General features: G+C 35.9%; 1 protein-coding gene across 1 annotated transcript in view; it reads right to left on the minus strand.

The window, feature by feature from the left end:
* Positions 1-1,174: 1,174 nt before the first annotated feature.
* The window catches only part of LOC136259383 (uncharacterized), a 130,649-nt gene continuing 116,411 nt past the window's right edge, over positions 1,175-15,412 (minus strand). Inside the window, exon 3 of the mRNA XM_066052875.1 lies at positions 1,175-3,881. Within this exon, the coding sequence (XP_065908947.1) occupies positions 1,175-3,475 (2,301 nt within the window). The 5' untranslated portion in view covers positions 3,476-3,881. The remainder of the gene's footprint in view (positions 3,882-15,412) is intronic.

The following is a 15,412-nucleotide window of genomic DNA, read 5'->3' on the forward strand; positions in this document are numbered from 1 at the left end:
TATATAAAATCAGTTTAGTTATAGAATTTTAGCTGTACGGAAAACACGATACAATGTGAGGTATAAACCCTATATAGTTGACTGTAAATAAGTCTTGGGTAAATCTATATGCACTTTCTGTACAAAAAATTTACATAATATGCAGATATGTCATTCAGTGTACTCTAAGGGATACTTTTGAAACACTGATGTATTAATAGTTCTTGAAAACAAATTTGCAGCATGGTCTCCACAATTGTATTATACTATAACAATCCAGTGATGTGTACCTGTAGAAGATTTGAGTAGTTAGTGCACACTGCTAGGGTGTAATGGATGAGACTTCCATATAATTTTACTGCTAAAAATTTTCATATACAGTATGTACACATAATTTATGTACATACATAGCATGGCCTATTATCTATATACGTCGTCCTTTCATTGTGTGGAACTTTACATTCAAAATTAAGCACCACCACTTACAGTTTACATATCTGACCAATCATTATTATACAGTGCGTGGTAATAAAAATAAATTATAATGTTTTTGGTGTGGTTCTTGAGTTTTCTGTCGAATTACCTGCTTCGTGACTTAAAGAAACTCTAATAAAGGTGATCTGATAGAACTACATAGTATTAAACTTGTTTTTTCAATACATGTGTGCAGTGCTGTGTACAGTACAATATCGTGTACAGTGCAACAAATGCCTTAATGGTACTGGTGCATGTGCACGTGCTTGGCAATGTGTTCGTTAAATTTGGTTGTGAGTAACTAGTGGCTCTTCAGTTTGGTGCACATCTTTCTGTCTTTTTAGTCTTTTGAGCTTTTGAAGGTGACATCTTGCAATAAACGTGTTCACTGCTATAAAGTGAACCTGTGCATTTGTATTCAGCAATGCTATTACACACACCAGCTTAACCATGGCCAGAATTATTAAAATACTGATTACAACATTGCTCTTGTCATATGCACAGGCAACCACAACTATGGAGTAAAGATTTAGTAGGAATAATGTTTCAATTAAGTTTTTAACTTCACTGCAATATGGAGCCATGCTTTCATGCATACAAATGATCAGTCCAAGTAAAACAATACTTGATATTGAATTAATGTCTTCATTTAGAAATGATAGTCCCCAAAATGCCATACGCGCTATGAGATGTAAACCAGCCCAGTAGTGAAATCGTTTTTTTAAATGGACTCTGGTATGCATCCAATAAGGGTTTTGAAATATTTTAAAACTCTAAACCTTAGTAAAATATTAGAACATGTTAGAATTACAGTGAATACAACCAATAACATGAACAGAACACAGGAAGTGATAAATAGCACAACAAACTTCACTCCAAACAGTGGTACGCTGGTATCCACAGACCACACTAGTGTAGTGTGATTACTGGGTAGGTGAGTGATTGAGGTGTAGGAAAACAAAACATTTGATACAGTTAGTAATACTTTAGTATAGGACAATAGGAGTAGTGTAGCAAGTACTGGTAGAGCTCTACGTGCAGTGAGTCTCTGTATTGTAGTGGAGTATCGACTTGTTATGATGAATAATGTAGCAATGAAGATGAGGTAAATTGGGAACATTAACTGTAGCCATGTTTTCGCATAATCATCCATTTCATTGTAAAAACATAATTCAAAGCTCAAGTTTAGGTTTGTTAATGAAACCATGTAAAACACAAATTTGTTATGTGATGATAAGAGAGTGATTCGATTAATGTCAAGTATTTTGATAAATAAAAGAAAGCCATTAATGTTTCCATTAGTGAATGTGGTGTTGAAAATGAACATACATAAAATTAAGATTACTCCTGCTACTGCAATGGGTAAAAGTGATATCAGATAGATGTTAGAACAATGTTTACACTGAGATGAACCAAACACAGTACTGAGACCATGTTGACATTGTCCACACAACACACCAGACCTGTTAAACTGACACTGTGAGTCAGGAGTGGACAGGTTGAGTTGTGATGAGTGAGGTAAACAGTAGTCAAATGGACAATGTTGGGAGACGTGGTAGGAGTGTGAGTTGTTGATAGTATGAGCAGATATCCAAATGTTAGCAGGACGTGGTACAGTTTGATGATCAATATCACAAGTAGTTAGTGAAGGTATATGTGATGAGAGGATGAGATCACATTGACAGTATCCTTGTGGATGTAGTGAGAATCCTTTAGGGCAAGGTTGTAGTAGGATAGTGTATCTCTCTGTCCATTTAGTAATTGAATATTCGTATATCGTGGCTTCTATTATCATAGATAGCTCACACCATCCGCCACTTTTGTGGCTTATTTTATACACTGCAGTGTTACATTCTTTTGCATATAGATCAGTAGCACTTCCACTTGTGTTGCAAACAAATATTGAATCAGAGTTTAAAGGTCTCAATAGTATGTTACGCATGTTAAAAAGCATATGTTGGAGTCTCTGTTTAAAATAAAAAGTAAGAGTCACTAATTGTCCTGGAAAATATGGACCGAGTTCTTCTTGATTACAGAAGCTTTTTTTCTTATTGCAAACACAAAGTGTTCTTTTAAATGCTAACATTGATGGCTTTTCAAACTGATTATCATTAAAATGAATAATTGTTTTCATGACATGGAGAGGTATTGAAGTTGTAAAAGCATATCCCGCTTCCCAACTGCAGTGCGTCACTCTGTCATCATTGAATTGTGTGATATTGTTTTTGTAAAGCATTATTGAGTAATTTAAACTCATTCCTGACTGAAATTCAAAGTCAAGATTTCCTTGTTTGCTAGTGTACTGTATAAGACATTTTGCAATTGTCTGAGTAGCAATTTTTGGTGGTTGCTCAAATAGTACAGTTTCTATCATAATGTTACTAACAAAGACACTAGTCAAATTATTAAGAGTAAAGTTTATTGTCACTGTTTCCTTTAACACTATCTTCCCAGCTGTAATTGCTGTTACAGCCGAACTTCTTGTCACCTTATTGTTCTTTTGAAAGATAATTTTGCTAGATAATACCGTGAGTATTGATGAATGGGCAATACAATTGGATATAATTATCTGTTCGATGTGTGCTGATATACATTTTCCATGTAGCAAACTAAAGACATGGTGGCTAGTCAACACTACATCAGTTAAGGATATCAATACTGCATCATCTTTTGTACACCGATTTAAGTATTTACCATAATTTACCTGGAAGACATTGGTACATTTGTTGCTATGAAAAACACTCTGAGAGACAGAGACCATTAACTGTGTTACGTTTGTGTATGTACTTTCTGTATAACTTATATCCAGTAACATTCCTAGAAAGTCATTGTTTGTAAAACTACAGTTCTTGAACACTACTTTATGTGGGATGGTATGATTCCTTTTAGCAATTTTGTATTCAATTTTTACTGTTGGGTTTGCATAGCTAGAATTTCTGCCGCTAAAGTTGCAGTTCCTTACATGCACCATACTATAACCTGAACACTGATTACACTGCATACGAAATGCTGATCTGTCCATAAAGTTAATGTTCACCAATTTAATAATTAGGTCAGAATAGGTGTTATGATGTTTGATACTTACTGGATATACTGAATGGGATATGCCATTGGGTTTGAAGTACCTTATGTCAACTTTCTTGTGTTTAAAGCCAAATCATTTGGCTCTGAGCCATACCATATATCAATAAAGAATGCAGTGATATTTGACATTGATACGTTGCCCCAGACATTCACTAACTTAATGCCACAGAGTCTTTTATATTCCTGTGAGTAAAAATACTTCACTGTAATTGTTACAGTGTCCAAACTAATGAGATTTGTTGCATAGCCAGTTTTTAAGGAATGTTTCTTTAATAGTGATTTATAGTTTTTACCACACTCGTCCATCACAATATTAGCAATAACAATGTTATTACTACCAACCACTACAATACCAGCAGGTGAAGTACACTTAATAACACTATTGATTACCTCATTGGTTCTGTTTCCAATAAGTGATAAATTTATTTACTAACATGTTGTATGATGAAGTCAGTATTAAGATGATACTGTCCTGGTAGGAAGTATAGTTGAGTATGAGAGGTGAAGTATTTGTTGGTATTTTTGAGGTAGTGTTGTAGGGTATAAGTGTTGTTATTGGTAGTGTAGTGATCATCAGGTATCACGTAATAGACAGTAGAAGATGTCAAGTGGAGCAGTGATGTTATTAGCAGTATCATTGAATATCGCAACATCCTTACTGAAAAGCTCAGTAATTCTTTAAAATAACTGCATATATAGCTGCAGATCAATCTAGTATCTTGTTCACAATAATTCTTACGCATGTAGTGACTGAGTCATATTCATTTTATACAACTATTTCTTCCTGAAACTAAAGCATGTAATATCATCTGATGCCATGTATATATATAGAAAAGAAAACATCATCATTACCTATATAATTATACAAACATTATGACATGTACGCATGTAGCAAATGCTCGCATATTAGCAGTTGTAATGTTTTCTTTGTATATGACACAACATAATAACATTTTGGTTTTCAATTTCAATGCTCATTGCATTGATAAACAAGATGCATTTATCATTCCTTGTGTTTTGTTTGAAACTAGTATAGTATCAGTACACATGTAGAGTTCTAAGAAAAACACTCATGAATGATACCTGTTTATTTATAAAGCACATTGTTTCAGTTTTAACATAGACTATTTAGAATGTGGAGAGAAGATTGAGTAGTAAGAATAGTTCATTTTAACAAGGGTCTGATGTGAAGATGCGGGCAAGAGTCAATGGCAGTAATATACACAAACAATACTCATGTCTCGCTAGTTCAGCCCTCTGTAATGTTACTAATTGGTTTCTTGGAAGTTAATTTTGCTTTATAGCATTGCACTGAATCCATCAAGCTATAATTATATTAGACCTACATAAGACCAATAATTTGATTGCTGTATGTATATGCACATAAATTGCTTGAATAAAAATTTGATCGGTTCTTCCTGGTTCATCTTGATGTTCATATGGCTTTTTTTTGAAAACCATGAATAACAGTCGCTGCACTAGTCATGCTGCTGTAAATTAGGTCTATTGTACACCTGTACTTTGGATGTAAAGTCGACAAGGTGAAAAGTGTATTTTATTTATTTCCATATTGTACACTCTTCAAAGCTTAGGTGTGCTGTATTAGTTCTAACTGTGTTGTATCATCTCTTTGATCCCAACACAGCACAGTTCAAACAGTAAACAAGTTGATCAAAGCAAGACACGCCGATAAAATTAAAAACAGAGATAGACATTATGGGATGAAATACATAGCAGGTGATCTAGGAAGTGCAACCACTCAGGTTGTATGGTTTAGGGTAATTACCTACTTTTATGTTGAGAACATTGGATCAGAAGCCAAAAGAAGTTAAAGAACCATGCACAACTTGACAATTATTTATGTATAACAAAATGAAACATCATGCTTGGTACGTATATAATTATTTACATCACTGTGAAGTCATTATAATGAGCTGTATGGTAGCAAGAGTACATAATAATAGAAGAGGGAGGAGAGTGTCTAACTCTCAATATAATCCATACAAACACACTGCGCTCAAACCCTCCTACTTCAATCCATAAAACTTCTAGTAATAAATCAATATCTTTAAGTGAACAGAAGACTGTATGTTGATATTTCCTAATTGAAGCAGTAGAAGTGCTACAACCTCCTTCATAGAGCAAGCCATTTGTCAGCTTTGGTGGCTATAGTTGATTTCACAAGGTCTGAGCGCAGTGAGTTTGGTGAATCCACTGAAGTTAGACACTCTCCTCCCTACTCTATTATCATGTACTCTTGATGGTAGTTATTGCCCATACCATATAGTCCAATAAGGTGTTAATTAACAACTTTAACACAAAAATGAAATGTTCATTACAAACAACAAACAAGTAAAATGCATATTAAGTATTACTCAGTGTCAGTGGTTTTTGTAATTGAAGCTGTAAACACTGTATGAAGCCATTATACTACATTAAAGTATGTATACGTACTTGCAAGTCTTTCACAAGGATAGATACCAATTATATTAAAGCAGTCTTAGAATACTGAGTTGACACTCATCCTCAGCTTCACCAGAGACTCATGTTAATAACTAAGTCTAAGATATTCTGCTCCTGCTGTGATATACTGTACTATTACACACATACACACACAGACACCTTCTACCTTCTGAATCCTCTTTTTCCCAGCCCCATTCCCACAGGAGACACATTATATTTGCCCACCTATCCAAGGGATGCTGAGTGTCTTCTTGTATCTTCTTTCCCTTGTATTTCGACTATAGTTATAGACAATAGCAGGGCCCTGAGCCTCTTCTAGGTTCTTCTTAATGTAAGTAAATGCGGTGTATGCTTGAAATGTATGCATGATCTAAACCCCATTATTGGCTTGCAGGGCCAACTCTAGGGCACTCTGTCCCTGCCTAGTCTCCACCACAGGGTCAGGGACTGCTGCCATTACGTAAACCCAAAGGACCGATCCTCTGTGGTGTTTTACCAGACCACCACTTGCAATTGGAGGTGGGCAGCACACACACACGCACACACACACACACACACACACACACACACACACACACACACACACAGAGTACACACACACACACACACACACAGTACACACACACACAGTACACACACACACACACACACGCACACGCACACGCACACGCACACGCACATATAATATTGGTCTCTTTGCTGAATACAATGAAGGTTGTTTAAAAGTAGGTCAGTGTGAAAGTCATTGAAAGTGGTATTTTACCTATCACTTATATCCTTTAGTTTCCACTTTGTACATTGTAAACACTGTGCTTCTTGAATATCAGAACAATGCACATACAGTATAGCAAAAAATGTGACTGGGCCTGTGAAGATAGGACATATCACATAAAATTAGCATAATTTTTCAAGCTGTCGTGGCTCATAACTTTTGATACTAGTAGGCTATGGCCATGAAAAGTTCAGCACGTGTTACCCATTTAATTGGGTATATATAGAATATAAGTTAAAGAATGCAGATATGTTACTCCAGTACTGCAATATGTCGGTACCATACACATTTGTTGCACTAGCTAATCTTGACTTGGGAATTGAAACATGTTTTTACAATGGAATGGATGACTATGTTAAAATGTGGCTACAGTTAGTGTTTCCAATTTATCTCATCTTCATTGCTGCATTACTCATCATAACAAGTCGATACTCCACTACAATACAGAGACTCACTGCACGTAGAGCTCTACCAGTATTTGCTACACTATTCCTATTGTCCTATACTAAAGTATTACTGACTGTATCAAATGTCTTGTTTTCCTACACCTCAATCATTCACCTACCCAGTAATCACACTACACTAGTGTGGTCTGTGGATACCAGTGTACCACTGTTTGGAGTGAAGTTTACTATACTGTTTATAGCTTGTCTCATCCTCTTCTTAGTATTAGTATTGTTTATAGTTGTATTGATTTTTACTAAGCAATTGTCATACTTTAAGGTAGTCAACTACTTCAAGCCACTACTGGATGCCTATCAAGGTCCATACAAAATCAAATTTCATTACTGGACTTGCTTACTGCTTCTGATGAGAGCTATTTTCTTTGATATATCAGTGCTGGATAGAACTACCAATTTGACAATCAGCATTATTATGTTTGAAGTACTGATATGGCTACATGTGAAGTGCTCACCATTCAAAACTGTTGAAAACAATGCAATAGAGCTTTTACCTTTTTCGAACCTTCATACAGTGTTTGCCATGTCTCTTGCTGTAACTGCATAATCAGTTGCAGTTGAAATATCAGTTGCATTATCATTATCCATGCTCCATCTAGCATGTGTTAATACTGATACATCTGAAAAGGGCATTGCTTAAAAACTCAAGATGTTTTGCAAAAATGAGCACCATTATTGCTTCAAAATCCTTATTAAATATTTGGCATGCAAACGCTCACCAACAGCAATCCATTCAACCAGTTAATGTTGTACCAGAAGTTGATTATAATTACAAAGAGTTTCAAGAACCATTTATTGGAATAAGCAAATAATTTTGTTATTGTATTAAAACTACTTTTATAACTTAGTACTATAATATAATGCATCCTTCATTTCAGTTGATTGTATTTTGTGTGTAGCTGTTCACATATTGTGTAAAATTTTCATCAAATAATATAACCATTTGCATGGTACATAGCTTCACATACATGTAGAAACAAACGTGCATATGTTTGTATACTATTTAATAAGATACTGGATGATTATTTTTAATCTGTGAATCAATATTATTATATACTGTAATAACAGTAGATCACTTGTACATAAATATTAAAGGTGTGCGATGACTAATTTAGATATATCTCAATATTTTCTTTGAACTTATCTCGATTATCTAACATGTCTCAATAGCTGAAACAGTTATTTATTTTAGTAAGCTGCCAATATAATTGTAATCAGTAAAGTGAGCAAATTTCAATTTTAAGACTGCAATAAAGTGAAAAATGTTATTCTTAACACAGTTCCCAAGTGGTAAGAGAGTTGGAGGTACCTACACCATCAGGTATGTAAATAATTACGGAAGTTTACATTAATAAACCTATCATCCTTATCTCGATAAGTCTTATGATATCTCGATAATCGAATATATCTAGATAATTGTACACCTCTTAGACTAATAAATATTAATATAATAAGTACATGTAAACACTGTTATATATGATACAGTAATAATGTATTTTACATGATACCAGTATCAATTGTAACTGAGCAGTGGCAGTGGACTCAATTATGAGAAAAAACATGGTTGATAAAAGTTTAATATATGGAGAGTATATAGCAATAAAAATATTTAGTAATGGTATACGTTGATTTATATTCACCTCAACTCATGGAAACGTGAAAGTAGAACTTACTGTCATTTCACCGTGTCTAGGTATGTATCTACCCGGCTCTTTACACCAAAATTGATTGAGACCTGGTACTCATGAATACTGCAGTACTGTAAATAAGCTGATGGAGATTTAAAGTTGTGAAGGTAGAACAATATACTAGTCCTCAACTGCCATAGAGAAGGAATTAGGCAGATTACAGTATTATGGTGATAGTTGACTTTCCTATCTAAATTCTTTACCGAAAGAATCCAGTCCATAAAACAGTTATTGCTGTCTGTTGATTGGAATCACACAAAGTGCACTTAGTGTCAGATTAGATGTGCCATGCAGTGACACAGGTCGACTGCAGTGGACAATGTGTCTGATGAAGCCCTATAGCTAGCTATCTAAATTGAAAGGGAAAGACTAGGCTTGCATGGAGATGTTTCCCTGAAGTTGTCTGTGTTACTGTACAATTTGCTCAACAAAAGGGAAAACTGTCCAGGGTGATAACCAACCAATAAGTTGTTTCATGTTCTACAAGATGCAAGGGGTAGCTCACAACATTAAAAATCCAAAACTGTGTATGAGAGTCCCAATATTATTTCAATACTTACCTGTATTTCAATAGATACTTACAAATACAATATTAAATTTAATTTAAAAATGTTCCACTGGCATTCTCATTCCTAATACTTGTGCAGGAAATTGAACAGGGACCATGCAGAGAAGCCTTGAAAGGAGTATATTATGCTTTTTCACTATATGTGACTGGGTCTGCAAAAACAGGGCATGTGGGCACATGATTTTTGCCTACTTTTCTGAAGTTTCATCCCTCATAACGTATTGTACCATTATGCTATGGCACTGCAATTTTCAGCTCTTAGTACGAATTTAATTGGCATCATGATGCAAGTTACAGAATGGAAATATACTGTTCCAGTACTGAGATAAGACCTGTAGAGTAATGGGGTGTAGTTTGTGCCCACATGCCCTGTTTTCGCAGGCCCAGTCACATATTCAGTGCTAATTATTCCAAATAGTCTACCTACAATGTAGACATCATCTGAAAGTCTTATCTTCACCATAAACTCATGGTTGTGTTTTAGTTGCTGCCCTCGAATGGCTCAAAATTCTTTTAATTAATGTGCAAATGGACAGAAATGAAAATAACCATATTGGAAGTTGATTATAGAGTTCAGGATTTCTAAATATTTAATGGATTTAGACTATAATTGAATTTCTCAGATAGTCCCCAACTTGTGAGCTACCCCTCAACAAGATGCCTCCTATCTGGCTGAACCCAAAAATTTACCTTGAACAGTGAGGTGAGTGAGAGGAGTCTCACAAACTAAGACAACAATCCTCAATAACTGGTCTTTGGCCTTCTTATCACAAAAGGATTGTGCTGATGGCATAACAGATAGTTGATCTTGTACGTGCAGCTTGTACATAAAGCCATGCATGATTTTTTACAAATCTGTCTAACTACTGTAACTAGCTATATTAATGATTTCTCCTATATACATTCTAAATTTGCAGTCACTGGCATATTATACTGTGCTATGCCAGAACTGGCTGCCCTTTAGCCAATACCTTTTAATGGCTGCTAATGAATCATCTGGACTACTAATGGACTGGCATCTAATGGATCGGCGTCTAATGGACTGGCATCTGGACTACTAATGGACTAGCTACCTTTAAGCTAATGGACTGCAAAGCACATGTGTACATAGTATAGAATCAACTCAGCCAATTACAATGGAACCAGCATCGAAAGAGCTAGAAAGAGTGCAAAAGAGGACAACCAAGTATATTCTTAATCATTACACCAGTAACTACGAAGAAAGGCTTTTGAAACTGAAACCTTTTTCCATTCACGTATACTTATGATTTACGTAGCTAGCTGACATTATCATACAGTATGGTAGTACTACATATTAGGGTTCATGGAGATTTGGGTTTTCATAGCCAAAAAATTCACCAAAAAACCAGCTTCACAACTTCATCCTGGTACCTTGGCACTATTGGTTAGGCATAACCAGGCCCAAAAGTGCCTTCAGTATAATCCTAAAGGCTTCCAATAAATAGTTATGAAATTAAAAAAAAAAAAAATATCCAATGGAATTTTTTTACTGCCTGCCTGCCTGCCTGCCCACCTGATTCCTTCAGGCAAGCGTAACTCAATAACGGCTAAGGCTATGGGCTTGATTTTTTCACTGTTCGATGTCGCTTCATCCCGAGATGTGCCTTTTGGCATACCACAGTATGTACAATGCAGGTGGGGTCTATTCTACGGAACGGAACGGAACAGAACGGAATGATGGACTAAACTACGGAACGGAATGCTTTCTCAAATTGAAGCTTGCAGCTTACCATTGCTGTACAAGTTATCGGTGGCACTTCCAGCTGGTAAACAAATGTACCCCCAAGAAAGATAAAACGAACTTAAGGATCGATTGTGGGTTCTTGCTGTTTATCTTCGGATGTATCGAGTAGGGGACTTAATGCATGACTTGTTTTTGCTAATATGTGAGTTGTTTTTGCTTACTTTGACTTTAGAATGTACAATCTGGGACTTAGCCTTTCTAATAGGCATAAATCTGGCAGTATGTAGCTACACTACAAAGGAAACAAGTATGGTGACAAGCTGAATCAACTCTGTCAGGCTAAACAGAATCTAAAGGAATTTTGTGCAGTGTGTGAGGAGCAAACATTCAGATACCTCAAGGAGGCTATATTGTGTGAACATCAATGATTCATTAACAGAATAGTGGACTACATAATGTCAGATATCTTAGCCTGAGTAGTGAGTTGAATCCAGGATGGGGTCTATTTTACAGAATGGAATGCTTTCTGAATCAAAACTTACAGCTTGTCTAGCCGCTATCATTGCTGAAGTTGCATTCATCAGTGGAACTTCCAGGAAATGGAATAGGATAATAATAAAATATTAATAGCTGCTTCATGCAGTGCATTGTTCTATTACCTGATATATCAAGCAGGTCTCTTCAATTCATTTATTGCATGACCAAGGCAAGTTTTGTTACTACAATACAGTAGCTGATGGGATGTCAGTTGTTTCTGGTGATCTTGACAAGATAAATAGTTTAGAAGACCACTCAATTTCTTCAGTTTCAGAACGTAATTAATATCCACAGAGAAATTAACTAGAAAGTTACTGGTGACAGGAAAAGTCTAGGTGATCATGACTTTATTCAGTCTAATAAACAGAATAATTATATGATTGATTGAGTGAGGTATCACTTGCAGAATGTTCACACAACCAGTGATGAGATGCATGCATGGATTCATTGAATTTTTGTTACAGTTGGAGACATTAAATATCCAAAAGCAAACTGACTGTATAACATTAATTCACTTGCTTTATATTTTCTCAATTTTGAGCCTGTATACAAATAATTAAATTTTTCTCAGTCCTAGAATAAGATGGGAGAGAAAATTTATCTTTGTTTACCTATACTGTACAACTTCAAAGGAAATGAAGAATAAAACTAGTAAAACCACAACAAGGTGAATTACAGATTTAAATACTAAATATGAATTAGAGCCTTTAGATAATTATTGTTCCAAAGCAAAATTGTAGATGGAAAAAAAACAAGGACTGGTGAGATCTTGATTATTTAATGACAGCGGTTGGAGATTAAAAGGGTGGTAACTTCTTGAATATGTTGCAAAGTGGAGGTACAAATCAAAATGGGATATCAATTTCATTATGAAAAATTTGTATACTTAAATAATCTAGCATTACTGTATTCATTTGTCCTCCACTTAAATATGCTACAACAGTGTTGGTACATTGGCAGTCTACCTTGAAATCTCAACTCTAGAGTAGGTCCAACACAGAGCAGCCCACACTGTAACAAATACAATCCCACTATAATTTCATGGACCATGCAGCTGGACTGGGAATCACTTGAAAATAGATGAACAGATTTAACCTGTTTTGTTTGAAGTGTAGCATGTGAAATGTTACACTTAAGAAATCCTAGGATTCTTAGGTGGTATGTAATTAATGTGAGTGTTCCATTTCCGGTCTGACTAGATACATTGAAATTACACACACATCCTGGTCCAAATCACATTTGCCTGGTGGCTATGGGCATGGTTTCACATGCATAGCTAGGCTTATAATTAAGATTTGGTTGATCTTGGAGTTTTGGCATTTGGCCTGATTCAAGGCTAGCAGTCAGACACATCCTTGAATTTGTGCAACAGAAAAAAATCAGTTCACTATTGAATACAGCATTAGTCCACTGCACTGGCTGTTAATAACTCCATGCATACAATTCAGTGATGTTCGCAGAATATAGCCCCTTTGTGATCTGCCAAAATATTTGCTCCTCTCAAACTGCACAAAATTCTTCAAGTTTTAATTCAGCTGGCTCTTTCCTGTTACCAGTGTCTTCCTGCTTGCTTTATTTGTACACTGACATATGACTTGAAAAGCCGGCCCAGACTGTTTTCTAAAGTCAAAATGAGCAAACCAGCTCACATAAAGTTCCCTTCTTGGTATATCCGTAGATGAACCAAGGATGAACATCGCTGATACAGCTCATCCCACAATTAATACTTCGTTACTAATGACAACCAACAAGAACCCACAATCGATACTTTAATTCTTTTTATCTTATGTTTAATCACCCACTGGAGGTGCCACTGATAACTCGTAAGGGCAGTTTCAGCAATGGTAAGTTGCAAGCTTCAATTTGAGAAAGCGTTCCGTTCCGTAGTTTAGTCCATCATTCCGTTCCGTTCCGTTCCGTTCCGTTCCGTTCCGTTCCGTTCCGTAGAATAGTCCCCACCTACAATGCACGCATAATGGACTTACATTTGTCCTATTTTGTGCCCCATTTCTTTTTGCTGACAGCCCAAGGTGTCCATTCGTGGTAGCGCGATGCATGGCTTCCTACAGTATGTTTGTAAATGGGAATCGTCCGTATTTTCTGTGGTGAATGGACTGAATCCCAGAGACAATTCTAACCGGCACTGTTCTTTATTTGTAATGCTGTGTAATGGGCTGAACATAGCTGAAAGTGAAGCGTAATGGCCGCTGATAGTTGAGGGTGCACGAACCGTCGTATTTTTGAGGTTACTGGATTGTTGCAGAGGTACTTCTTCTACTGTTTTTTGTCTGTAGCACTCTGTGTAACGTGCTTAACATAGCTGAAAGCGCCACTGCACTTTCTGATAGCTATAGGGCACACGTTCAAAAAAGTAGGGAAACAAGGGAGGTCGCCTACACCTGCAGATACACTAGTGAACATTTAATCCCTATCCATTCTATACCCCAAGACCAAGACTGAATTAGGGATTAAATGTTCACTAGTATATCTGCAGGTGTAGGTGACCTCCCTTGTTTCCCTACTTTTTTTTCTATGATCCCTAATTGAACTTAAATTTTCTAATTTTCCTTAAACTTGTGTTCTTTATAAAGCCAGTAAAATTTCCATCTGAAAAGTTCAACGTAGTAGAATTTATCTCTGGACCCACAAGATCAACAGGATACAACTCAGGAATATGACACTCAGCATCTACTAACAGTATAAATAATGAATTCCTACTTCTACTGTATATCCACATCATGGAACAGTTTACCACTAATTGACCCATCCCAATCCCTCCAAACTATCAAATTCAAACTCAAGTATTATTTTTGGAATCATTTTGTAAATACTATAATCTTTGCACTTTTTATTTCTGTTGCCCCTCTTCCCGGCCAAATGTTCAAACATTCCAGCTCCTTTTAATTAGTTATAACTTGTACTCTTTATAGCTATACCCCATGTAATTATTATTTGTAGATATGTAGCTAATTGTAACTTGTAAGTAAGTAATTAATTATTGTTGATCAAATTCACTGTGACACATACAAAAATATATATACTGGTTAAGTTCTAGATTTCAGAGATCTACCCGAGCTCATGGAGGTCTATAACTTTGCATGTGCAGGATGTGAGTTGATCCCAGGAGAGCTGCTTTTACAAGAGGTTGAGCAGTATGATATCCAGGTAATTTAAATTTGATGGTAAATTGGACATAAATGAGCCAAGTGCTCCAATAACAATAGGAATGATGGTAAACTTGACATTCCACAGTTTCTCAAGCTCCAGCCACAATTGTTGGTAATTCATTAGTAATACTTTCTCCTGCTCCTTAGCAATAATAATTAATATCTGCTGGAAAAGCAACATACAATACAATAATCCCATTCCGGAGGTTATAATCTTCAATAACAATGTCTGGCCTTCTAGCAGAGATTATCTAATCAAAAGCAGCCAAGCTGTAAAAAAAGGTTCGGCCCCCAAAATGGCCATGGTGAAAAAAGATGTGAAATCCAAGGTGGTGGCCAAGAAATAGCTGTGATGGTAGGTTAAAAGTAAAAATTTTAATAACGAGAATTCAGGTGAATTTTGTGCCAAGACCCGAACCTTTTTTTACAGCTTGGCTGTTTTTGATTAGATATCACTTCTTTTTGTATTTGCATACTGAAAAGCCAGCCTATGGCTGGCTTTGGGGCTTTTAAA

Source organism: Dysidea avara, chromosome 6 (genome assembly GCF_963678975.1).
Source record: "Dysidea avara chromosome 6, odDysAvar1.4, whole genome shotgun sequence".
Classification (NCBI taxonomy): domain Eukaryota; kingdom Metazoa; phylum Porifera; class Demospongiae; order Dictyoceratida; family Dysideidae; genus Dysidea; species Dysidea avara.